This window comes from Solanum lycopersicum, chromosome 4, assembly GCF_036512215.1.
Source record: "Solanum lycopersicum chromosome 4, SLM_r2.1".
Classification (NCBI taxonomy): Eukaryota; Viridiplantae; Streptophyta; class Magnoliopsida; order Solanales; family Solanaceae; genus Solanum; species Solanum lycopersicum.
In genome coordinates this window covers 55,404,451-55,432,377 of record NC_090803.1, presented here as the reverse complement: position 1 = coordinate 55,432,377, position 27,927 = coordinate 55,404,451, and the positions used below count along the sequence as shown (strand labels likewise).

Below are 27,927 nucleotides of genomic sequence, written 5' to 3'. Positions count from 1 at the left end.
GATGCAGAAGGGAAGGGTGATAGCTTATGCTTCGAGGCAGTTAAAGGTTCATGAGAAGAACTACCCAATTCATGATTTAGAGTTGGCGTCTTTGTGTTTACATTAAAGATTTGGAGGCATTATCTTTATGGTGTGCATTGTGAGGTGTTCACGGATCATCGTAGTCTCCAGTATATATTCAATCAGAGGGATCTCAATTTGAGGCAGAGGAGATGGTTGGAATTGCTCAAAGACTATGATATGACTATTCTTTATCATCCAGGCAAGGCAAATGTTGTAGCAGATGCCTTGAGTCGGAAGGCGGTAAGTATGGGTAGTCTAGCCATGTTACAGGTTGGCGAGCGTCCTTTAGCTAGGGATGTCCAATCCTTGGCCAATACCTTTGTGAGACTTGATATTTCAGAATCTGGTAAGGTGTTGGCTTATATGGAGGCTAGGTCATCCTTGTTAGAGCAGATTCGGGCTCAACAGTTTGATGATGGTGATTTATGTAAGATTAGGGACAAGGTTTTAAAAGGAGAAGCCAAGGCTGCAATTCTTGATATTGAGGGAGTTTTGAGGATTAAAGGTCGTATATGTGTTCCTCGTACAGGTGATTTGACTAGATTGATCATGGAGGAGGCTCATAGTTCGAGGTACTTTATTCATCCGGGGGCTACTAAGATGTATCGTGACTTGAAGCAACACTATTGGTGGTGTCGTATGAAGAGGGACATAGTAGATTTTGTATCTTGATGTTTGAATTGTCAGCAAGTGAAGTATGAACACCAAAAGCCTGGAGGTATGACTCAGAGGATGCCCATACCTGAGTGGAAGTGGGAGCGCATTGCTATGGACTTTGTGGTAGGGTTGCCACGTACCTTGGGTAAGTTTGATGCTATATGGGTCATCGTGGATCGACTGACCAAGTCTGCACACTTTGTACCAGTTCAGACTACCTATAACTCAGAAAGGTTAGCCAAGATTTATATTCGGGAGATAGTTCGGTTGCATGGGGTTCCATATCTATTATTTCAGATCGTGGCACCCAATTTACATCTCATTTCTGGCGGTCTATGCAGAAAGAATGGGCACTCGGGTGGATCTTAGTACAGCCTTTCACCCTCAGACTGATGGTCAGTCTGAGCGGACTATTCAGGTTCTTGAGGATATGTTGCGGGCGTGTGTGATTGACTTTGGTGGTCAGTGGGATCAGTTCTTGCCTTTAGCAGAGTTTGCTTACAATAATAGTTATCATTCGAGCATTGGGATGGCACCATTTGAGGCTCTGTATGGTAGGAGATGTCGATCTCCAATTGGCTGGTTTGATGCATTTGAGGTTAGACCATGGGGTACAGATTTGTTGAGGGAGTCTTTGGACAAGGTCAAGTTGATCCAAGATAGACTTCTCATGGCTCAAAGCAGGCAAAAGAGTTACGCAAATAGGAAGGTTCGTGATTTAGAGTTTATGGTTGGAGAGCGGTTCTACTTAAGGTTTCACCCATGAAGGGTGTGATGAGATTTGGAAGGAAGGGCAAGTTGAGTCCAAGGTACATTGGTCCTTTCGAGATTGTGGAGCGTATTGGTGAGGTGGCATATCAGTTGGCTTTGCCACCTGGGTTGTCAGGTGTCCATCCTGTATTTCATATTTCAATGCTTAAGAAGTATCATCAGGGTGGTGATCATGTGATTCAATGGGATTCAGTGTTACTTGATCAGAATTTGACTTTTGAGGAAGAGACGATAACTATTTTGGATAGGCAAATTCGGAAGCTAAGGTCCAAGGAGATTGCTTCAGTAAAGGTTCAATGGAAGCATCGTCCACTAGAGGAGGCTACATGGGAGACAGAGTCAGACATGAGGAGTAAATATCCTCATCTTTTTGAGCGTTCAGGTTAGCTCTTTTCTTTTTCCGTTCGAGGACGAACGTTTGTTTAAGAGGTAAGTGATGTAACGACCCGCTGGTCGTTTTGAAAACTAGGACTATTTTGACTCCTTTTGAATACTTAAAGGGGTATTTTTAAACTATTCGATAACTACGAGTATCTAGTTGATGAGAATTTATTAAATAATTTACATAGAAATAGTTAAAAAGGGCATATGTATAAATACTCCTTAAAATTTGACTCGGATAATTAAATATATTAGTAGGTTATTTTAGAATATTGAAATAAAAGTTAAAAAAAAAACTCTTGGAGACGAGCGGAACCAAACTTCAACGGCGGCATTGATTTCCAGGTAAACAATCCAGATTCAATAATGTTTATATATAATGATATGGTGCACTTGAAGTAATTTAATAAAATAAGTGTTAGAGGTGATTAAGCCTATGGTAGTTGCTGGAGTGCATATTGTATTAAATATCAAAAAGGCATAGGGTAAATTGAGGTAATGATGCCAATGAATTCTTAAACATTGGACACATTATGCATTTATATGTATAATTTATTAAAAAATTAGGCAATTGACCGTATGCACTTGAAGAAAAGAAAGAATGTGATTACGACACTACGGTATTCTTTGGTTCTCTTAATTGATTATTATTTGTACTTATTTTATCAAATTAAGATAATAGTTTTTGATATATTGAGAGAGGCAATTAATTATTAGATGTATATTATATGATTTAACATTGAATTCTAGGGTGTTTGGAGAGGTTAAAGTTAAATTCTTGACTTGAAATTTAGCAAATATGATAACTTTGGCATACAAATTTAATCAAGGCTTGGAGCTAGATTAGAAATATGAGTGAGTTTTAGGGTCTACGATAGACATATAATGATTTGATACAAACTCGCTTACTTACGAATAATTGCATCATTGGTAGATCGTGAACGTTCTGAAATTTTGCAAAAAGGGAAGGAACTATCTTGAGGTTTCGTGGCACGAGTTCGGCACTGAGGTATGTTAAGATTTTTTAGACTTATTGAAGGACGTTTTCCTAATTAAAGATTTAAAAAATGAAAATAGACAAGGGGTAAGGGGGAAAGATGGTGGTCTCGTATCAATGGTGTGACGGGCATTGGTACGAGTACCGGTGTTATAAAAAGGAAAGGTACTATTATAGAATGTGGACTGAAATTTGAGAATGCCAAAGCATATGGGCATTAGCTGATATATTACTAACTTGAATTCCTCGTGTGATTGTGTTTTATTTATTTCACCTGTATAGTTGAGATAATTGAGGTGGTTATGTATTATATTCATATTGATTGATTGAGATGCATCATCATTCCCTCTATTGAAACAATATTGTGCACATGCATAGACATGAGACTGAGTATAAGTTGGGCACGTGGAGATCATCCGTGCTGGGGATGGTGAGATGTTAAGATTGTAATTTGGGCACGTGGAGACCGTCCGTGCGAAAATTATTTGATATTATAATAGTGCGTTGAGATCGTCCGCACAGACACGTGGAGATCGTCCGTGTTGGTATATGGACCTCGCGAGTCCCCCATGGGTCATGAACTCTCGATGTATTTCCGAGGAGTATCATGTATATACGGTTGAGTAAGTACTGGGTATTCTGAGACATATCATTACATGGCATCATATTGCATTGCATTTCATCCCCTCATTCATTCTTGATGACTATATGTTTCGTTTGGTGTTTGGAAAATATTAAATGTTTATTTCCTTTATTGATGAAACTTAAATAGTAAGTGTAATATATATATATATATATATACATGTACAATCTAAGAATTTTTTTTCTTATATAACTCCCGTCACTACTTCTTCGTTGTCGGTCAATGAGACATACTGGGTACACGTGGTTTCGTACTCATACTACGCTTGTTGCACTCTTTGTGGTGCAGATTCGATTCCGAGTAGGAGCACATCTCGTGGAGCAAATTGAGTCCGGCTTGAAGTTCTTGGAGTTGTGGTGAGCTGCTTGGCTGTTCCGTGGCCCACACCTCCCTCTATCTTTTATTTATTCTGTTATTAGTATTCAAACAGGATATCCCTTATGTTAGATTTGTCATTTAGTTTCAGACTTGCATCGAATTTTCGAAGCTCTTGTACTTAAGACACCAATTCTTGGGGTGATATATTTTATCTTCCGCATTTCGTACTTATAAGGAACTCAATGTTGGAGATTCTTGCTAAGCGTTGGTCTTTTTTACTCATTTGTTGGTTTAGTTGGGCTAATATGTTGGGTTGGCTTACCTATTGGTTGGGAACATAGGTGTCATCACGACTTACAAAATTTGGGTCGTGACACTTCAATACTTAAAAAATACTTCAATACACAAAATTTATATATACTTATGAATTTTAAGTTTAATTTTGATTGGTTCCACCTAATATTATACTTGATATATAATTATTAAGAGCTAAGCGTAATCATCATTTATTTACTTTCATATAATAAATAAATATCATAATATCTCATAAAAAATGAAGAAATAACAAAAATAAGGTAATACTAATAATAATAACTTAAGATGTTTCTAGAACTGTTTAAGTTTATTGTTATCATTCTTGGTTGATTTTGCTTGCATAAAGTTACATTTTTACCTTTAATCATCATTCACTTCATATACACAAAAATGTTTCTAGAATTATTTATTCTTGATTATTTTTTGTTAGAATAAAATTACATTTTTATTCTTGGTCATCTTTAATACAAATATATCATTCTATTCATTTTTAATTGTAAAGTTACTTTTTAACATCTTTTTCTTTAGTTTCATTCTAATATATATTATTAATTTTATCACACTAATGTATTTTCAAGTATATTAATTAGAGATAAAATAAAGATTGAAATAATTAATTCATGATATTTTTATATAAAAAGTAGATTTTTTTATAAGCAAAATCAATATCACAATAACTCACAAAAGAAAAGAAAAAAAGAAAGTGAAGTAATAACAAAATAAGTTAATGGTAATAACAATAACTTAAGATGTTTCTACAGCTATTTTATTTTTTTGTTATCATTCTTGGTAGACTTTTGTTAGAGTGAAATTACATTTTTTCCCTTGATCATTATTCACTTCATATATAGAAAGATAATTCTAGAATTATTTATTATTTTTCTTCATAGATTTTTGTTAGCGTGAAATTACATTTTTGCCCTTGATCGTCCTCCCACTTCACTCTTCTATATACTAGACTAGAAATATAATTAGGGAGGAAAGTCAAAAATACCTCTTAACTTTATTTTATTGATTGACTATGTCCTTACTGTTAAAATAAAGTTATGTTTACCCTTATCGTCACTAATTTCACCATTTAGGCCCCTCGATTAGATGAAAAGCTCCAAATCAATAAAAAAAATACCGATTTTACCTAAATTATCCAATTTTAACCCAACCTAGCAGTAGAACCCATTTTTGTTTATCTTCACCTTTAAACTTGTCTTCATTTTCTAAAACAACAAAATAATCCAACGCATCCCAACAATATCAAAAATTAATGTAATCATGACTATGAATCCAAATACACAAGAAAACAGTAATAATTAAATATAGATAATTGGAGCATTATTTTTCAGTAGATCTAAAAAATTGTTGGAATTATTGGAGCTTAGGGCTCTAATTCATTGTTGTTGATTTCGTCTGGTCTATACCAGAATTGGGATTTCGCAGTGGTGGATGGACACTGTTTGTGATGTGAATCTGGATGAGGTCGAAAGAGTGGATTTTAGTTATTTCCTCTGTCCCATTTTATGTGGCACCATTTTTTTTTGTCATTCCCAAAAAGAATATCACATTTCTTTATATGGTAAGTATTTAAAGATACAATTCATCTTTTACCCTTGTTGGTCCCACTTAATTTTAAATAGTACTTTAATATATTTATGAGGAGAGAGAAAATTGAGTCCACTTTTGAAGAAAAATTTTAATAAACAATTCAAAGTATTCATTTATTTCTTAAACTCCATGCCGGCTCAAACGGTGCCACATAAAATGGGACGGAGGGAATATTTCAGACTAGGTTTTGTTTACTGGTTGTTGATTGCACTAGCTCGTCAAAGATGGAGATAAGGAGAAGGGAGGATTGCGGTGACTTGAAAATCTGAACAGTGGGGGTTGTTGTTGTTTGGTTGCTGAAAGAGGAAGGGTGTTTGGTTGAAGACCCTCTAATTTTTGTCATTTCATCTCCCGTCATCTTCTCTACTTGTGGACAACTTTACTGTTGGTAGAAGACAAAAAATTTCGACTAGGATTACAACCACTTAGGTGGTGGCTATATTATTGTAGCAAAAAAATTGTGTTCTTTTGATTTACTCACGGACTAATCTTCAGATGAAATTATAATTAGAGCTAGAGAGTTTGGATAAAAATGAAAGAAAATATGTCATTATAAAGAACAATGATGATTAAAAAAAAAGATGATTAAGGCTAATAAAGTGAATAGAATAGAGAAGAATCAGTTTTTTTAGAACAAAAGAGGGAGAAGATAAACAAAAGTGGGTTATATTATTAGGTGAGTCGGGTAGGGTAAAAGTTGGATTATTTTGACTGATTTGAAGTTTTCCATCCAATTGAGGAGCATAAATGATGAAATTAATGACGGCATGGAAAAAAAGAACTTCATTTAATGGTAAGGGCATAGTCAACAAATTAAACAAAGTTGAGGGATATTTTTTACCCTTTTCCCTTATAATAATTACTCATTATTTACAGATTTTCATTATATTTTGAGATCACAAATATCTCTACTACTATTTCGAAGGATCATAAATACCCTTAAAAATCAACACCTTAAATTTTTAATGATGTGATAAGTCACGTGAAATTGATCCCTCCACCTAAACTACCAATTAAGATTTCCATTAACTCATTCTTGCTAACCCATCATTTATCTTCCCGGATCAAATTAACTTATTCACTCTTGATTTAAAATTTTTAGAGGGTTCTACCCTTATCGTTACTGAGACCTTTTTATGTTTTCATGAACTCAATTGGTGATAATTTAATTGCATAAAAAAAGTCAAAACATTAGAGCTCTAAAATCAAAACAAGTTGGATGAATTGTTTGACCTCCCGCTTGAAAATAAAGATTTTGTTCGTTATAACTTGTAACAAGAATCAATGTAGTTTTGTTCTTGTCTGAAATGACTAACTTGTTTTGAATAACACTTATTATCATTTTGATCATCACCTGTCAAAGTAGGATTTGGTTGTTTATCTCAGTCTATAAGTTCTGACCTATCAAACTTCACTATAAATGCAACATCTTATTTGAAGGATCAATACTGATTGGTCAAACCCTGCATTCACAAAATCATTGTACTTTTTATGCCCGTCTTTGCAATAAATAACTCCCCCATATGAAATGAATCCAATAAGTAGAATCTTATTCATCTTTCAATCCCATTATGAAGTGTAACGATCTTGTAAACAAAAAATCTGATCAACAAATAAAAATTTAATGGAAATCATTATTTGAAAACTAAGCTAAAACCCCAGTATTTGAAATTTTAATGGAAAAGATTTAATTTTTCTCTCAAAATTAGGGTTTGATTTGAAAGGAATAGTTGATAGAGCTGTCAAAATGGGATTGGCCCATTAACTCGATCCAACCCAACCTAGAATTAAGTGGGTTAGGCCTAAAGTCTATGCTTGTCGTGGGTGTTGATCGGTTAGTGTTAGTTATTTCTGAAATGTATTTTAAAGGGATAGAATGACTAGGTATGACCAAGAATGAAGTGAGTATAGTTAGAACCTTTAAGGCAGTTGAAAATATAAAGGGGGAGAAACTATTAGTCTTATTGCATGTTTCTCTAACTGATTTTTTATATTATGCGGTGAGTATTCGGGTTGATCGACGATGCCTACCAATACGTGTGGTTATACTGCTATTACTCTTGTTATGCCTTTTAGACATAGTTTGGGTGCAAGTTCATTGATTTTTCATATGTGAAGACGAAAACAATCTCCATTAACTTCTACTTTTCTTCCATGTGTGAGAGTTGTGTCATTTACATATTGTTGTTTCATGTACGCTTAGTAGCTCTTCTACTTGTTTAGACTATATCCCTGGAGAGTTAATTACTTAACAAGTCTTAACTTGAGTTGTTTTAAACTCTTGATTTATTAAAAATATTATAAAAAAATTCTTTTACTTGTCAATTTCCTTAATCTTTCTCATGTTTTAATTATTGGGAATCGAGGATTAACCTAATTAAGTGTTAGAGTAGGTGCCCGCACGACCCAATGGATTGGATCGTGACAATTTTACTAATAAAGTGTTGATTCATTTTCGTAATTATCATCTTGAATCGCCAAAAGATAGCTTGTCCAAGTGGAGCAGTATAATCAATTCATCTTTGCTTCAAAACTATAGGAAAAATCTAAATGCAAAAGCAAAATGAATGTGAAAAAGGTGGTTGATAAAATGTTGACTAACTACTGCGCCATTTTATTTTTCTGAGACGTAATCAAACACTCCAATTGAAATGGTTGGTGAAGAAACTAAAAAGTATTGAAAGTATCACAATTCAATTATATTTGAATGTTTCCTTCGAATATAATATCATTGGAGTTCTGTTTACATCCAGATATGTACCCTCAAATAAGAGACATCATTTTAGCTATTTAAAATGTCTTTCATGCAACTCCAGAGTTGATAGACTTAGGCGATAAAAATGCATATTATTTGTTCGTTGTAGATAGAATTGATCGATCAAGTATGGTGTAAATTAATTTTGGTGTGAACTCATATATACCCAGAGTGCCCTTATTTGTGGAAGATGTTATTTTCATTGATATATTATCATGACTTGAAAATAGATCCGAAGAAGTTGCTCTGTACTTTTTGCTTGTTATTAACAATGTCAAAGAGATGCTACTACGACATATATTTTAGTTGATCTTTAAGGACAAGATTCTTTTTTAGGCGGGAAGTATTGATGGTCAAGCTATTGGGCCTAGGGATAAACCATAGAAAGGCCCAAGAATTAGATATCCCAATACTAGATTTGCTTGAGATCTAGGTTGAATAAAGTTTATATGGTTGTCATCATCCAAGCTATTGGTCAAGGGCTAAACCACAAGAGGCCAAAGAATTACACAGCCCAATACTAGATTTTCTTGAGATCCAGGTTGAATAGAGTTTATATGGTTGTCATCTATGTTGTGTATTTGTGAAGGAACTATTTGTTCCACTCATCTTCTTTGTAGAGTCTAACCATTCCATCTCCATTCTTATCCTTATCATTTACTTACTTGTAATTCAATATTTTCATTATAATTAAGTAGTTTGAGATTTATAGTTACTATTTTAATGTTGTAATCATGTTGTCATTTTAAATGATATAGTGATAAAGTCTGGTTTGGTTCAACCTACAGCCAAAAAAATATGTATTAATATCACTTTTTTTTAATGAATCTCTTTTACCCATTTAACTACCTATTTTTACGTGCATAATATGAATCTTATTATCGGTTTTTACTCATTGAAATAATTTAGATATCCAACTCATTTAAGATAACTTATGAATTTTTTATCTTTTTTTTACTCATGAAATAAGCTAGATATCAAACTCATTTAAAATTATTAAATAGATACACATGTAAGTTAACCATTCGATAGACACTATATTTTATTTTTTCATTTCTTTTATAGAAGGAGAAATCGTCTGGTGGACCCTTATACGTGTATCAGTTTGTATTCTGAATTCTTTTACTTACCCATTTTTCATGTGGCTCCTTAAGCTCAATAAAACACAATTTAACAAATCCCTTTGACCATTGACCAAACTTATATGGCTTTAACATGACTGAGTTGACGAAAATGTGTGACTTCACACACCTTAAGGCGAGTGAATCACTTTTTTAACTTAAAAAAAATATTAAAATTATAAAAGAAGTATTTTTTTTAAAAAAAACAATGAATTAAAATGTCATTTCTTCTTCCCCATTACATCACTACCCCTTCCTTTTAGCCATTTTCAGAGTATTTCCATTTTCATGCCTGATAAATTTTAATTCTTTTCTCCACAATTTATTAGCACCTATTTAGAAGATCATGGACATTGATTCACTGCGGAGGGAGAAAACGAATAAGCACTTGGCGGAACCACTGAATCGCGATGGCAGGGAGAGAGAAGCGAGGCTGGTGGTGCATGTCGTCTCTGTTTTGCAGTAGAGTGTAAGAGAGAGGCGCATTGGCTAGTGGAGAGGAGAACGAGGCGGTTTTTTGGCAAGATCTGGTGGTGCGGTGGCTTAGATTATTTTTTGTGGAGGTTGAAGGAGGAAAGAAAAACAGTTAGATTGAGATGGGTAGAGTTGTGTATATGGGGTAGCCCACCCTATCCGGGCTAACCCATACAGACTTTAACATTTTATAGGTCGGCCGGGCTAGCCCATTTTTTGTGTGGGTCAGAAAATGATCGGCCCAATCCACAAGTATGTGGGCTACAAGTTTGCCCGGCCAGCCCATTTTTAAAAAAATATTTTTTTTTATTAAATTTATATTATCATAAATTACTACTCGTTAATCAAATGACAAATAAAATTATTTTTATAATATTTATTAAGTTTTTAAAGTAAAAGTATAAATATCTAAATAGAAATATTAACCTAATTGTTTTGAGTTTCGATTCTTTTTAATTTTTAATTTTAATATTATATTATATTTTTTGATTAATTTTTATCAGCCCACGAACCGACACTACCGATATTTTTCAAGTCCCGCAAATCATCAGGCTTATTCAGGCTGGGTTAAAAAGCCCTTTTCTTAAATGGGCTAAAAAAATATTAGCTCAGCCCTATTAAATTGGAAATATTACATTAGATGGCAAACATCCCTATGTAATTAGTTAGTAAGGATATAGTTTAATTTATTTACGGTCAGTAAATATAGTTTTAATTTTTTTGTTATTTTTAATGAGACCCACTACCTATTTGTATACGGGATAAAAATAGTCATCCAAAGATTTTGTATATAATTTTATTCAAAATGAAATTTATCTCTCCTATTCTCATTTCATATCTTTCTCCTAAATTACTCTTCCCTTCTAATTTGTTTTTCAATTGGGAAAATTTTGACCTTCTCCCTCCGATCGTTCTTTCACTTTTCACAGGTAACTGCAAAATTCATGGCTTTCAATATTTTTTTTATTTCCTTCTTCAACAATTGTATGTGTAGTATGTTTGTTAGTTTTTTCATATTTTATTTTAAATAATCTTTATTACATATCAAATTACAAGTTTTCAAAATCAGAATGGATGATTTCTCTCCATCTATGAGGATTACGAGAGGTATGTCATTGCATGTCAATATTGTTGATAATCCACCTTCGTTTCAATTGGGTTAACTCAGAATTTTGGGGTAAATGTAGGGTCTATGGCAAAACATAAACAAGTCCAAGTTGAACAATCTATTGAAGAATTGAGATACATGAAAAAAAAAGATCCAATTGCAATTCATAAAGTCATCAACAACACGAAATCTAGCGGCATTAAATTTTTTAAAGGTGGAAGTAAGAGAAAAGCCATAAACATTGATTCAGATGAGATTGAATTTTCCTCATCAGAATTGGACAAATCTGAAGAATATCGCAAACATCGGATAGTGTAATTTATATACAAATTACAAAGTTATATATATAGTGGGTTGTATATTAAGGTAATATATAAAAAGTACGGAAAAAGGCCTAAAATACCCTCCAAGTATTGGAAATGGTACAAAATTACCCTCCATCCACCTATTGGCTCCAAAATACCCTTCCCACCCATCTATTGGCTCTAAAATACCCTTGTCATCCACCTTTTGGTTCAAAATTGACCACTTATTTAACGGTTTTATATTTAAACTATTTAAATATTTTTTTAAATACGTGGCGCTCAACTATTGTTATAATTTAAATTATTAGTATAATTTATAAATCAATCTACTACCCACCCATTACAAATTAAACCCACCAAATTAATAAACCCGTCACATTATTAATGCAACAACAGAAAAGCTACTGCCAATTGAGTGTTTTTAAAAATTTGAGACGAAAATATCTATAGAAGTAAATTATCATACATTCAAGTGCCTAAATAAAAATTATCGACAAATTTAAAAGTCTGACTATGTTCATCTTAATTATTCTTACGTCTCATTTATATGATGTAACTTCATAGATAACTTTTTTTTCAAAATAATATATTAAAGGTTTTAAAACAAATCATAAATATTTGTAAAAGTACATTTTAAAAAAGTGCATGAATTAATTTGGGATATATTAATTCTTTACATTTAATCATAAATTTATAATTCAATTTTGAAAGAGAATCATATTGAAAGTGTCCTCCTAAATAAGCGACTCAACATAAATTTAATTGGGGCTTTAATTCGGACTCGAATAATTTTGGATGTCACTTTCAGAAATCTATAATTTCATCGTGTTTTCATAGTGTTTATGATGATTTTGATATAATAGTTGGATTATTAATTGGGTGGGGTTTAGTTAATAATGAGTGAGTAGTGAGTTGGTTTATAAATGACACAAATAAATTGAATTATAACCAATAGTTGAGCATCATGTATTTTAAAAAATATTTAAATAGTTTAAATTTAAAATCATTAAATAAGTGGTCAATTTTGAACTCAAAGGTGGATGACAAGGGTATTTTGGAGCCAATAGGTGAATGAAAAGGGCATTTTGGAGCCAATAGGTGGATGAAGGGTAATTTTGTACCATTTTCAGTACTTTAAGGGTATTTTAGGCCCTTTACCGTAAAAAGTATTATGAGATAGTTCTTAATTGTATACTTTATTAGTTGCATATCAATTACTAAAGTTAGGTATATAGTGGGTTGTATATTAATGTAACATATACAAAGTCTTATGAGGCAATAGCTATTTGTATACAATTATTTAATTTTGTATAAAAGAAATTTGTTAAAATCACTATATAATACATATACAAAATTATAATACATTATATAAATTCGTCAATATATACAAAAAATTATGAACATAATAAAATATTGTATATATAAACGTTACACACTCAAATATAGAAACAAATTTCAAGCTTACTATATATATAATTAACAAATGAATATTATACAATTAGTTTAATCATTATTATCTTTTTTTAAAAAAAAAACATGAAATCACAGATGTATATATATAACTATAATATATATAGCAAAATTATTGTACACTATACAAATTCCTAGATATATACAAAAGAAAAATTAGGAACATAATAAAATATTGTATACAAACAGAAATTTAAAAAAAAAAATACATATTATGATGGTCAAATACAATTTAAACACAAATCAATTACACACATATATTGTATAAAAATTATATACAATTTCTCAAATATATATAATATAATCAATGTATATGCCCGAGTGTTCTATAGATTTATCTTTTAAAAAAATTGGAAAATATTTGATTTTTAACTGGTATTGTCTTTCTATAGCTTTAGATTTTTTTATTTTTTTTTTGAAAAAATATTTGATTTTGAATGTTTTGCTTAAATCATGGGATTCTGTAAATTTATTGTTACCATCTTTTGTGCTACTGTTACCATTTATTGAAAAAAATATTTTTTTATACATTTAATTAAAAAGAATATTTTATACAAATTTAGAGTCACCTAACAAACTAAACTATACCCATGGAGTGTAATTTCATGAAATCCGTTTGCCATATATGAAAATTTCCCTATTAAATTCAGGGTTATGCCAGGCCGCGCCAATGGGCATAGCCCATATTGACGGCTCTAGAGACGGGTGAAGGAGAAAGTATATATGATTTCTCCATAAAAATTGACGATGACCATGGCGATGAATTTTTCCGGCGATTTTTGTTATGAAATGATGAAAATATAGTGAATTAGACGTATGGAGTTTCACTTTTAATTATGCAAAAATAAATTAAAATCTTATTGTTTTACATTTTATTAAATAATTTTGGGCAATAATTTAAAAAAATAATTATGATATGGCATTAATATCTTTGACGTGGATATGACATGTCAATTATATAAAGAAGAGTGAGCTACACACATAATTGGAGAGGCTTAAAAATCTCATTTTGATTGAGTTTAAAGATTCAGATAAGAAATGAGTAAATATGAGGGTTCACAAAAATAGAAATATAAGGTTCATTCGACCATTTCGTCTTTATAAAAAAAACAGAACAACTTTGTATAGTCTCATGTATCATGATTAGTACAACACTCAACTTTACAACTTTTTGGTCATATGCACATGGATCAAACTAGAATATATATATATATATATATATATCAAATACATAAACAGATTTTTAAATTTTTTGGGTTTTTCCCCTTAAGTATAACAATTATGTCATTTTTCAATTAAATCATTAAACCGCCCATAATTTGTTCCTTTTAAATAAACATCGTTGGCTGATGTAAATCAAATTTTGAGGGATATTGATAGAAGATACATATGTTGTTCCAGGACTCATTATTCCAATTGATAATCAAAATGTTCAAGAATTATTATGTTTTACTTCAAGTCATTTAAACACATTAGAAAACAAATGAGATTAACGCAATTTGTCTTTCATTCTTTAAGAAACATTACAATACAAACACAATCGAAGACATTTATAATAGAAAAGCCGATAAAAATTAACTAACGATGTTTAAAAGAAACAAATTATAGATGATTTAATAATTCAATAGGAAAATGACGTGGTTGAGATACCCGAAGGAAAAATCCAACAAGCTTAAAAATTTGTTTGAGTTCAATCACATACATATGTATAAAAGTATGTGTACACATTCATTTGAGTTATCACATTTCATATTTATAGGGATCACCTATAACTTTGAACTTATTACTACTATTATATTCACATGACACAACCCCAAGTTAAAGTCAATTTTATGAATCTGTCCCAATCTCTCCACCTACGCCCAATATTATCATTTGAACTTAATCTTTTTAGTTGTCTAATATGAAGGAGAAAATAACTATTAACACAGAAATTAATATTCCTGGTTTCGAGTTAATGCAAAGTGAAGGGATCCCAAAAACAAATTGGTGTATAGACGAATCTGAAGCAATGAACAATGACTAAAGAGAAATAAAAGAAGAGTGGGGGGTATATATCCAATCCAGGCTAAAATTTAAGGTGGATAAATCCCCTTCTATAGAACTGAAGTCATCTGGGGCTTCTGCAGACTTTCTTCTCTGTACTGCAAACGCCTCTTCTTCGACCCATAGTACCTGTAGATAATGCTCTCAAGACAATGCCTAATGCGTGAGACGTCATATTTCTCAAGAAATTTTACATCTGTTTCTCTCCACTTTGTGCCAGCATAATGCTTGTACTCCTCCACCACAGCAGACATACACCAGTTCTGCAATTTCCTCAGGCAACCAACGAGGCAACCAGTACGGTGCTGTACAGAAGAAAATACAAACTTGTGACAAGCATAACAAGGAAATTTGAATCAGTTATGAAGCCTATGTATTACGATTGGGAAAAGAAACTAAACATAGTTCAATCAAATTAGAACACGACTGTATTATGGTGCTTCACATTCAAACAAAAGAACTTAAACAACCTCCACAAAGTAGTAGCAAGGATTGTGTACGTTGTATATTAGCTAGATAACAATAACAGCTTTGCCTGAATCTCAAGCTAGTTGAGTTGGACATATCATATATGAATCCTCACTTTGTCGTCCACATGTTAATAAATCTCATAAATTTTAAACATGAGAGAGAACATAATGAACCAACACATTTCATACAGATCACAAGTATTCGTGAGTCCAGTAAGAGCACATCAGATATATTTACCATTCACAAAAGAGTATGCATCAATTAACACCAACGGAAGTCCTGAACGTGAACGAAATATACACACAACAAAAATAAGCACAATAAGATGAAGATTTTGTACCTTTCCGCGCTTGCAATGGATGAGAACGGGGTGATTCCTGACATCTAAAAACCAAAAAACGAAAAACAAAGTAAAAATTCATATACCAAGATTTAAATATCCTTTAAAACACAACAGATAGAGATGCATAGATTTTTTTACCAGTAATCACTTTCAGAGCCTCTGTTATAGCACTGCTAGACATAGCTGATGGCTCCTGAATGGAAAAAGATTCCATTTTTACAAGAAATACTTATGCAAAAATACATTGTAGCACTGGAAAATTCAAATAAACAATTTTCTTAGCCTTATTTTGAATCAAAAGCTTTATATGAATGCAACTTAAACCTCTTTTCTTTACCCAAAAACAACTATTATGCAATTAGAACCCAAATAAACAATTTCATAAAACCCCAATTTCATATAATTTCAAATGCAAAAAGGGTTAGTACCTTAGTGCCATCAATACCAAACTGGAAAAGCTTGATACTGTTAATTGTCAGAAACTCCAAATTCTCTTCAGGATAAGGCTCAGGGCACAAATATCTGCAAGAAAAATCATCAAATTACAATTACCCACATACAAATCTTGAAAATAAAACCAACGAAATCCCCAATTGAATAAAAATAAAAACTAACATGATGGATCGAAGATTAAGGGATTTAAGAAAGGGGAAATTAGACGGTTGAGGCAATCCAGATCTGTAAATGCAGTTATCTTCAACAGCAGAAAAATTATTCGGCGACACCAACATCACACCATCATCATCACCCTCTTTTTCCATTATCACACACATTTTTCTAACTTCTTTTTAAAAAAAAAAAATCAATATTCAAGAATCAAAAAACCAAATGTTAAAGAACCACCACACCCGCCATCATCATCATCATAATGAACAAAAGGGTTATGAGAATTTTGTTCAATGAAGGCGGCGTGGAAGTTGATAGAGATTGTAGGGTATAGAGAGGGGTGTTTACAAGAAAAGAGGAAAAATCAATACAAAGGCTACTTTGAGAGAATTCTCTTAATTGTGTAATCCTTTATATAAAGCATAAATATATATAATAAATAAATACCTTAGTATAATAGGATTGGGATTTTGCTTTACGTAGGGACTTTAGGATCCTACACCAATTTGTCTTTATACTAAATGTTTGACTCCTAAAAGGGTATATCCTATGGTTTTTTTCTAAAATTTTGACCCTTCGAATTTTGACGAATTGTTTTCTATATTATGCAATTTTCATGTCCATGAGAACAATAATAACATGTAGTGTTTGTTTGATACGAATTAAAATATTCTTGTATAAATAAATTTGGAATTTTGTTCTTTTTTATGTTTGATAAAGAATGTCAAAAATATAAATTGGAAATTATATGATTATATTTTTTATGTTTGTAATTGTACAAATTTATTGTTTCGAATTTATGTAAAAATAATCAAATGATATAAATATACTCGTTAATTATACAAACTTGTGAATTATACAAATGAGACAGCTTAAACTGCAACTATAATTTTTATTTTTCATTTTTTACTCATTTTTTAAAACTACTTTTACTAGAGAAATTTTTTCCTAATCAAATATGAAAAAATAACAAAATATTTTCCTCCCTATCAAATAAATTCTACGACATGTGTCTTATTACTCTACGAAAAAGGATCGACTTTATTTATCTATTAGTAGAAGCTGAATCATTTTCATTGGTTAGTTTTTTGGTCTAATATTCCTATCTCAATCATAAAAAAAAGTAGCCTTTTTTTTCTTGATCCCTGATCGAGTTTCAATCTTAGATAATTGTAAATCTTAACCAAATATTTCTCGAAAAATATGGATGGTGTTAATATCAATGGCAAATAATAATTTACTAATGATAAAGATATAAATAAACGAAAATTTAGAAAAAGATAAAATTAGGCAATTTAGAACGACGTAGAAAAAATTAATATTTTTTTCTATTATTATATCTCGAAATAAAATGTAGTAGGAAAAGTGTTTTGATTTGTAGAATCCTATTGTTCAATTTTTATCTTTCCCTGAACTTTTCTTCCATTCATACCATTGCTATTAGTGATCAAGAAAAAAGGCTTTAGTATTTATTTCGAAAAATATTTTCTTCCACATTGACATGTGTCTTATTATTATATGAAAATAATTAAGGTTTTATCTATTATTCAAAATTAAATCATATTTCATTGGTCAGTTTTTGATATAATATTTTTATCTCACTCATTAAAAGAAGTCATTTTTTTAATTGGTCCATGATGAAGCTTCAATCTGCATCTTAGTTGAATATTTATCGAAAAACTTGAATGATATTAATATCAACCATAAATTTGAGATAATATACTCATATAATAAGGATATGAATGAACGAAAATATAGGAGAAGATAAATTTGAGCAATTTAGAATGATGATATAAGATAAATTTATATCTTTTCTGTTATACCTCTATGTAAAATATAATTAATAGAAAAAATATTTAATTTTGTACAATCCTAAATTTTTCAATTTTTTCTTTCCCTAATCTTTTCTTCAAATCATACCTTTCCTATTTATGATGTGGAAAAAACAAGACCTGATATATATATTGGATAAAAATCAACCAAAGAAAAAATATTTAATTGTTAATGTTTAATTTATGGGTAAAAAATAATTTAAAGAAATATATTAAAAATATCAACAATATCAAAGAGTGTTCTAATAAAACTTTTGAATATTAAAGATTAATATGTCTTTTGGAATAAGATAACTAGAAGATAAATAATTTCGATTTATAAAATACAAAAGTCATATTTTCTCTTTTGATAAAAAGATATTTTTCGTATTAACTTTTTTCGTATCAAATATTTATGAATGACTTTCTCATAAAATACACTTCTTAAAAGTCATTTTCCCTTTGCATCAAACACACTAACATAGTAATGAGAAAAAAATAAATCCAAATTTACCTATGGACCATCCTATTTTCTAAGCTTTTATTATTCATTTGAGAAAGAAAACAAAAACAACACACATTCACCCCCTAATTTTTTTTAATTAAAATTTAAAACTATTAAGCACCCTTATTGTCAAGAAACAAATACTAAGACTTTGATTATAGTTGAGATAGCTAACAAACGAAAATTCATTCAATGATCAAACTTGACCATTTTTCTTGAAGTAATAATGTTATTTTCTCAAGGATTTGAAATTTTCAATTGTACCATTTATTGTATAAATCATTTATCATAAAATGACTTTTTCGTAAAAAACATTTTCAAAGTCATTTGCCTTTGTACCAAAGACATACATCTGACCGTGATTGGTACGAGGAGAAATATTTTCTTTTATATTAAATAATAGAGTTTGTTTTTGTTTGATACTGTTGTAAAAAAAAAATTATTTTTAAAATTATTTTTTGAAAAAAATATTTTTTTAAAAAATAATTTATGTTTAACTAATTAATTAAAAAATGATTTCGACATCTAACTGTGATTGGTATGAGGGGAAATATTCTCTTTTATGTTAAATAATAGAGTTTGTTTGATACTGTTGTAAAAAAAATAATTTATTTATAATTTTTTGAAAACATTATTTTAAAAAATAATAATTTGTGTTTGGCTAATTATTTGAAAAGCATTTTTAATAAATAGATCGTGTTTATTTAGTCATTTCTTAAAAAGTGTTTTTAAGAGTAAAATTATGAAAAATAAATATTAATATACTTTTAACATATTCAAATTATTTTATAAAGAGAAATTATTTTAACTATCGATTATTAAAATTCGATCAATTTTTTTAAAATTAAATTAATATTAACATATTCAAATTAGTTTTTTGCTGGATTCCCTTGACTGATTTGAAAGAAAGTTCGAAAAAGGTTCGTTTAGGTCATATTCAGTGAACTTTGGATAAACAATTAATTTTTGTGTTAAATTGAATAAAAAGTCGTGGGCGGTGGTCAGTCTTAAATTTATATATATATTTGACAACGTTGTCATTTTGACTAATCAATTTTGATGGATAAGGCTTCTAGACTTGTATTCTTACTTACATAGTTTATGGTTATGGTTAAAAAACTTAATCACATTCTAATTTTAATTAAATTAATTAAGAAAAATGAAATTTAATTTGATTTATTTGGATTTAACTTTTAAATTTTTAAAATTGATATTATTTGATTTAATTTTATTTTACAAAAAAAGATAATTATAAAAATAATCAAATCAAATCAATAATTAGATGTATAAAATTTAAAATTATTTATATATTATTCATGACTAAACTATAAATAGTCTGTAAATTTTTTGTGAAAATTATATATAATAACAAACTATTAATTTAAATTAAATATTATAAACATAGTTTGATTTAATCGTACAGAAGCGAATGTCGCTCACCGTTCTAGTTCTCTCCCTCGCCTCTATCGCTTTAATACAAAACAAATGTACAAAATGTGTTTGTGTTTGTATAAAGCGAGAGAAAATTATATATATCAAATATTTTCGTTTCCCTCTCATCCCTCTCCAAAATCTTGCTCGGCAGTCTCTCCATTGCCTTTCTCACTTATACAAATAAAAATACATACTATTTGTATAAAGCGAGAGAAAATTGTATATACACATGCAAATATATATATCTTCGTCCTATACACTTATTATTATACAATACAAATATTTCTCTGCCTAGATTTCTTTTGTCTTTCTTTCTTCCTCGCTTTATACAACACATATTATTCAATTGACCTTTTGTATCTGTATATCGAAATAGAAAGCATTATATACAATTGATTACTTTTGTATATGTATAGCGAAATATACACACTTATATTTTCTATGTAGTGCAATTATGCAAACTAGAGCTATAACAAACAAAGATGATTTATGTGTTTGTTATATGTGAAAGTTGTTCTATTTTAAATAACCTAAGTCTTTAACTTTACCACTTTCTCAAATCCAACACTTTAGCCTAACAATCCTAAGTTCAACTCCATCAAAATCTATTTTAGTTTTTACCTACCATACTTCACATAAAATAGATACACTTTATCTTAATTGAATCACTTTGTTCGTATAATGATAACTCTAATATTGCTTAATTGGTTGATTGAAGTGACATTAGCTTTATGTGGATTGTCCATGTATTGGTGTTTGTGTCTATCGAAATATGCATGTCCTCAAAAAAATTATTACTTTCAAATCGAATAAACAAGAAAAACTTAACCAAATCGACAATTATTTTTTTCGTTTGGTTTGGTTTTAGAAATGTTAAAAACTGACTAGATTTTGTTTATCTTGTATTCCTATGATACTTAGAATAAACATTGAAGAACTTGTTAAGACACAACAAAGTTTAAGAACATTTTCACAATTAGAAAATTAAAACTAGTAGAGAAACTAGAATCAGAAACAGATTAGAAAAAATATACGATTTTTTTTAAAGAAGAATTTTGTCAATCTATGTTTAAGGAATCTTATTGATTCGAACAAACTTTGCAGAAACACGAAGTTATCAAAGTTTAATGAACAAGTGAAGTACAGAAGAATAGAAATTAATTCACAAATTTAAAATTTGTAACACATACTAGAATCTGAAAAAACAAAAAAAAAGATCAACCACACTGAAGCACAGTTGTCCCTAGAAGGAAATCATTGTCTTCTAGTATCCAAGGTTTGATTTGGAATATGTCATCCCAGGATAGAATGATCTCAATCACTATTATTGTATTGATACCCAATATGCTGGTGTCAGAGAGTCACTCAACAACAGTAAAGTACAATTAAAAATACTAGATTTAGTTGTAGAAAAAGAAGTCCAAAAATTCTATGTTTAAAATGAGAGGAAATCCCTCAATTTATAAAAAACAAAGGGTAATGCGAAAAGATTCTTATTGTACCTTACCATAAAGGTCACAAATCTTTGGAAAAATCACAATCTTTTAGAAAGATCACCTTTCATAAAAGTCATAACTTTTCATAAAAATCATAACTTTTCATAAAAGTCACAACGTCCATAAAAATAACAACTTTTCATAAAAATGGCAACTTTCATAAAAGTTACAATCTTTCATAAAAATCACAACTATCCATAAAAGTCGCAACTCTTCATTTTTCATTCACACCTTTTAAAATCCAGCAATCCCTCCATGAATGGGGAATGACTCCAAGACAAAGAAATAGACCAATATTTGTACTTTACAAGCAAGAATTAATTGCATCTGGATAAGTAGGGTTTTCCTAAGATTTTCCGTATGAACATATGTCAGATATACTCGGTCAATCGATAGATGTGATATCTTTGAACCGTTGAACTTTGGTGTATACCTAGACAATCATATGTCACACAATTAACCTTTTACCGTTTATGGTTCTTGCGGTTGTGTTCCTTTCAGCCATGAACACCTCTTGATTTCATGAGTGTATAGAGAGTACTCTTTGAAGCGGCTTACATGTCACACTCACATATGTGATTTCTAACAGTGTTATTACATAGATACACTATTTGATCAACTCTTTCAAACTTAGCAAATCATTGAAATCATTAAGTTTTATTAACTCATTAACAAGTTTTAATGTTGTATCCTTGTTCCTGAGCATTGTCTTCATCATAAAAATTAATTGAGTTGGTTGACAATGTCGAACCGTCATTCACAACTTAGTTTTCCTCCTTGAATCTAGCTCTTCGGATCTCAGTCTACTAGATAGAATTACCGCCATCATCACTTGTCCTAAGTCGTAAACTCATTCCCTTAGATGATCTTTAAACTTTCTCTCTAGTTAGGCTTTTTTGTAAGTGGATCCGACGCATTATCCTTTAATTTGACTTTACATAGTCAATTTTGATAATTTCACTATAAAGTAGTTTTCTAACGGTATCATGTCTATGTCCTATATGACGAGACTTTCCGTTGTACATCATGTTTCTTGCTTTACCTATTGCATCTTGACTATCAAAGTGTATGCATACTGATGTCACTCATTTGGCCAAAAAAGAATATCTATCAAGAAATTTTGGAGTCTTTAACTTATTCACCAACCTTATCTTGAGCACCGAGCTCAAAAATTATTGTAGAGCTAGTGATATATGTCTCTTTTTAAATATTTCCAAGAGACTGCTCCTCTATCAACAGTGAATATATATCCACTTGTGAATTTTAGTTCATTTGTCCGATGATCAAATTTGCATCATTATATCCTCTTAATACTATTGGATATTGTTATAATTCAAGGAATAGTTTTAAGCATTTTTCAAAATACTCCAAAACTCAATTTATTGTCATCTAATGAGTTTGATTGGGATCACTTATGAACCGACTCAATTTATTAATAGCAAATACTATATCTGATTGCGCACATTTTATGATAGACATCATACTTTCCAATACTCTAGCACAATTCAATTGTGAGTCACGCTCGCTTTCACTCTTTTGAAATGCAAAGGTCACATTAATTGGAGACTCAACAATATGGACATCCAAACATTTGAACTAGTCAAGTACCTTTTCAATGTAATGAGACCATGAAAATGCAAAACATTATGGAGTTCTAATGATTCTTAGCTAAGATAGTATCAGCAACTCCAAGATTTTTCATTTCAAACATGCTTTCTAGCATACGTTTAGTAGTATTTATGTCATTAGCGTCTCTATTGATGATCAACATATCACCTGTATACAAACAAACAATGACCTTGTGATTTTAATGTAAACACATTTATCACTTTTACCATTCGTAAATTCATTTGCCAACATGATTTACTCAAATTTCTTATGTCATTGTTTGGGTGTTTGTTTTAGTCCATAATGTGACTTAACAAGTTCGCACACTTTCTTTTATTTATCAGGAATCACAAAACCCTCAAACTATTCTATGTAAATTTCATAGAGTTTTTTCACATTCATTTGATGAATTTGGAGGTCATATACCACAGCTAACACAATTTACATCCAAATGAATGTAATTCTAGTTACTGGTGAGTATATACTGAAAAGATCAAGACCTTGTTTTTGTCTAACCTTTGACAAAAAGTCTTACTTTATATTTGTAAACAGTTTCATTAATTTTCATTTTTCTTTTGAGGATTCACTTTGAATCCAAAGGTTTATTATTCCCAGGAGGAAGATCAACCAATTTCAAATAGGATGCTCAAGATTGAACCAATCTTACTATTAACATCATCGGTCCAAAAGGATGAGTCTACAGAAGATACAAGAAATGTTTCAAAATCATATTCGAAGAAACTAGATATCCTTTGACATTTACCACGCCTCTGAATCTCTTTATTAAAAACATTCTCCTCTTGTTCTTCCCAAGGTAATTTAGACCTTCCACTAGACTATTCAAGTCTAAGTTTACAATCCACAATCTTAGGCCTTGTTTTCATTTTAGGAATAGGAGCTTGGACTTTGGATAGACCCCCTTACACTTTAATATATTTCAAGTTGGGATTTCCTTCATTTCAATTTCTCAATGTAATAGATTGTATCATGAACAAACAAAATTGCTTTTTTTTATGAAAAGACAACTTTTTGTTGTTCCCATTTGCAGTTAGGATAGTTCCTCCACAAAATTTTTGTGGTAAACCCCAAACTTATAAATAATGCATCCATCATTACTTTAACATTCAGTTTTTATTAGATTGAGGTGAATAGGGCAACAGTTTGATGTATAATTTCACTTTTCAAACACATTTTTGCAAAATGAGGTTTATACGCTCCATCCCTATCACTTCTTATCTTTATTTCAACTTATTTTCAACTTCAATATTATATTGTCTAGACGAATCTATTGATTCATCCTTACCATTCGACATATAGACATAGTCGTTTCTAATGCAATTGTCCATAAAAATAACAAAATACTTTTTTCCACCATGAGATAGTATTGAATTCATATCACAAATGTTAGTGTAAATCGATTCTAAGGGATTAGAATTTCTTTCAACAGATTTATATGAATTCTCAGCATACTTAGATTCCACATAAACTTGACATTTTTATTTATTGCACTCAAAGTTAGACAAAACTTCTAAGTTGATCAGCTTTCCTTAACAAGATTTTTTTTAATTGACATTCCGCAAGTGCTCATGTCACAAATTTTGACTCAAGCAATTAAAAACAAATAAAAATATTGAGTTTTCTCAAATATTTTGTTCATACTTATTACAATTTTGTGTGATACAAACATTGTTTAGAGTCAACACCTTACTCATGAACAAAGTTTCATCGGGTCCAATAAAAGTGATATAGTCCAAATGCTTCTTTTACAATACATAATAAATGACTATTCACCAATATTCATGTGTATACATATAAGTATATATAATAACATATCTTTACATGAAAAATCCTAACATTTTAAGTGACACTTTTTCATAAAAGAACTCAATCATTTTGAACAAGCTAAGTATACACATAATTTGACAGTTTCACACTAGTAACACCATACTAGTAATAGAAAAACTCAATAACCACAATACCAAATATACTCCAAGAATTTTGTGGGTCTAACATAATACAAAAGTATCATTGAATTTTATATTTGTTGCTCCAAAATTAAATTAGACACCAAGACTAAATTTATTTTTATCATAAGCAATGAACCCCCACATTTTAAATGTGATCTCAAAAATATCAAGTATTTGAATAGTTTTTCCACGTATTTTTCCAAACTATCAAAATGTCATTGACAATATAAAACCTCTTTTGAAAATATTATTCAGCGAAAAAATTATTGAGTTTCAATTCTCTTTGACAATCTTTACAGAGTGTTATAGTTCATTTTACAAACTCACCAACTCTAAGTCACTGGTCTTTTTCCTCTATCACAAATAGAAATATCACTTAGTATTTAGAATGTTTCTATATAACAGTGAATTTATAGAAAATCAAAAGTACAACACAAACTTAGTAGGTGAAGTTTTCTTATTCTTCAAATCAATTGCATAATCTAATTTATTCAGAATAGAAAGTACAAAAAATTTTAATCTCCAACAATCAGACATAATCAAATTCACAAGAATTACAAAACTACAAAAGATTTTTTTCAAATGGAATTAAACATATTCTTCATCACATAGAAATATTTTTCTTTTCTAATAACCTTCCAACTTTAACATTTTGACATACTATTTTATCAAACAAAATTGTGCATTTCTCATTTTGCAAGCTAAAGAATTTAAAGGTAACAGTATTTGCCAAGCAAAATTTATGACACAATATATAGTTTGTAGATCTTTTTCCAAAGATAAACATGATAAAAAAAATTAAAATTGTCAACTCTTAGAAACATTTTCCTCCTTAGATAAATAAAAAAAAGGTTATCTGTTGTAATATTTAACCGGAATATCACAATTTTTTTCTGTTACATTCTCACTTCGACTTTGCTAAACAAAGTAACGACTTATGGAGAAGCAATGTATTTATCTTCTACTTCCATGATCAGATTCTCAGAATCAGTAGAATACACAAAATACTAACATTATAATAATTTCCTTAAGATTGTAGAGAAACTAGAATGAGAAACAGATTAGAAAAAATATATAATTTTTCTAATAGAAGAATAGTTGTCAATATGTGTTTAAAAAATCTTACTAATTCCAAAAAACTTTGCAGAAACACGAAGTTACCAAAGTTTAATGAACAAGTGAAGTACAGAAGAACAGAAATTAATTCACAAATTTAAAATTTGTAACACATACACGAATCTAGAAAAATCGAAAGAAGATCAAGCCCACTGAATGCACAGTATTTCTTCAGGAAATTATTCACCTCTAGTATCCAAGTTTTGATTTGAAATATGTCCTCCTAGGATAGAATTATCTCAATCACCAATGTATTGATACCCAAAACGCTGTGTCAGCGAGCCACTCAACGACAGTAAAGTACACTTAGAATACTAGATTTAGTAGTAGTAGAAGAAGTCCAAAATTTTATGTTTAAAATGAGAGGAAATCCCTCAATTTATAGAAAACAAAGGGTAGTGCAAAAATATTCTTATTGTGCCTTACCGGAAAGGTCACAAACCTTTGGAAAAGTCACAATCTTTCAGAAATGTCGTCACCTTTCATAAAAGTCACAATTTTTCATGAAAGTCGCAACTTTTCATAAAAGTCGCAACTTTTCATAAAAGTCATAACTTTTCATAAAAATCGTAATTCTTCATAAAGTCGCAACACTTCATTTTCCATTCACACCTTTTAAAACCTAACACTAGATTGGTTTGGTTTTGATTTTAATCAATAACTCATCCAAATCGAATACAAACACCCCTACTCTTACTAGACACAAATGCCCTTGCTAGCCCAGGCCCAATACCTATTACTCTTCCGTTTTAAAAAGAATGATCTTATATGACTTGACATAGAATTTTAGAAAATAAAGAAGACTTTTGAATCTTGTAGTTGTAAATTAAAATTATATCAAATGTACTAAGTTGTCCTCAAACTTATGTAGCCGGTCTTTTGCAAGCATGTGCTAGAGATGAATTACTACATTCAATCCTTTCGGATAGAACTTAGCTAGGAACTGAAGATTTGATGGAAACGACACGAAGTGTCGTATTATTCATTCCTTGGATCATGAATTGAAGCGAATAAAATTCAGCATTTATTTAATTTGAATCGAAAGTTATTTTTGACTTCTCCGCTTTTGAAGGATATTTACATCCAATGTCTCCTACGAGGCTACCTTAAAGTCCTCTTTGTCTATTTGGATTGAAAATATCACGTGGAGCTGAAATTAAAATATTATCAAAAAGAGAAATATTTCATTTTTAAAACAAACTAAAAAGAAAAGGTGATCATTTTTTTAAAAACAGAGAGAATATTTTATTTTAATTTTATCTCATTTTTATATAACATATATAAAACTTAGCGAACTGATTAAACTTTAATATGATTCTCAAAAATCTAAAAAATTGTTAATTATATAATTTTAAAATATATATATTTCTTCCCTTGATTTGTGTTCTTGACGTCTCATCGCCAGTGAACATATGCTCTTGATAAGGTAACACAAAGTTGATTATATGAAAATACAGATGCTAGTAAATAACAATTCCAAAAACATAGCGACAAATAAAGTAGTAAAAAGAAAAGTACTTTTATTTCTGGCTAATATTATTGTACAG

General features: G+C 30.1%; 1 protein-coding gene across 1 annotated transcript; it reads right to left on the bottom strand.

Annotated features, from left to right (window-relative positions):
- Window positions 1-14,893: 14,893 nt before the first annotated feature.
- LOC101256867 (inositol diphosphatase DSP3) lies at window positions 14,894-16,924 on the bottom strand. Its single transcript, XM_004237335.5, has 5 exons — window positions 16,453-16,924; window positions 16,266-16,359; window positions 15,976-16,030; window positions 15,835-15,878; window positions 14,894-15,328 (listed from the first exon to the last, which is right to left on the bottom strand). Exons 1-5 carry the CDS (start codon window positions 16,608-16,610, stop codon window positions 15,074-15,076), a joined length of 606 nt encoding a protein of 201 aa, XP_004237383.1. The 5' UTR covers window positions 16,611-16,924; the 3' UTR covers window positions 14,894-15,073.
- Between the last annotated feature and the right edge of the window lie 11,003 nt (window positions 16,925-27,927).

Excerpts from the sequence above, each read along its gene's own strand:
- LOC101256867 (XM_004237335.5), bottom strand. The coding sequence starts at position 16,610 with ATGTGTGTGATAATGGAAAAAGAGGGTGATGATGATGGTGTGATGTTG. Across the intron at positions 15,879-15,975 it reads GGCTCTGAAAGTGATTACTG|ATGTCAGGAATCACCCCGTT; the intron begins GTAAAAAAATCT and ends TTTGGTTTTTAG. Across the intron at positions 15,329-15,834 it reads TCCATTGCAAGCGCGGAAAG|CACCGTACTGGTTGCCTCGT; the intron begins GTACAAAATCTT and ends TCTTCTGTACAG.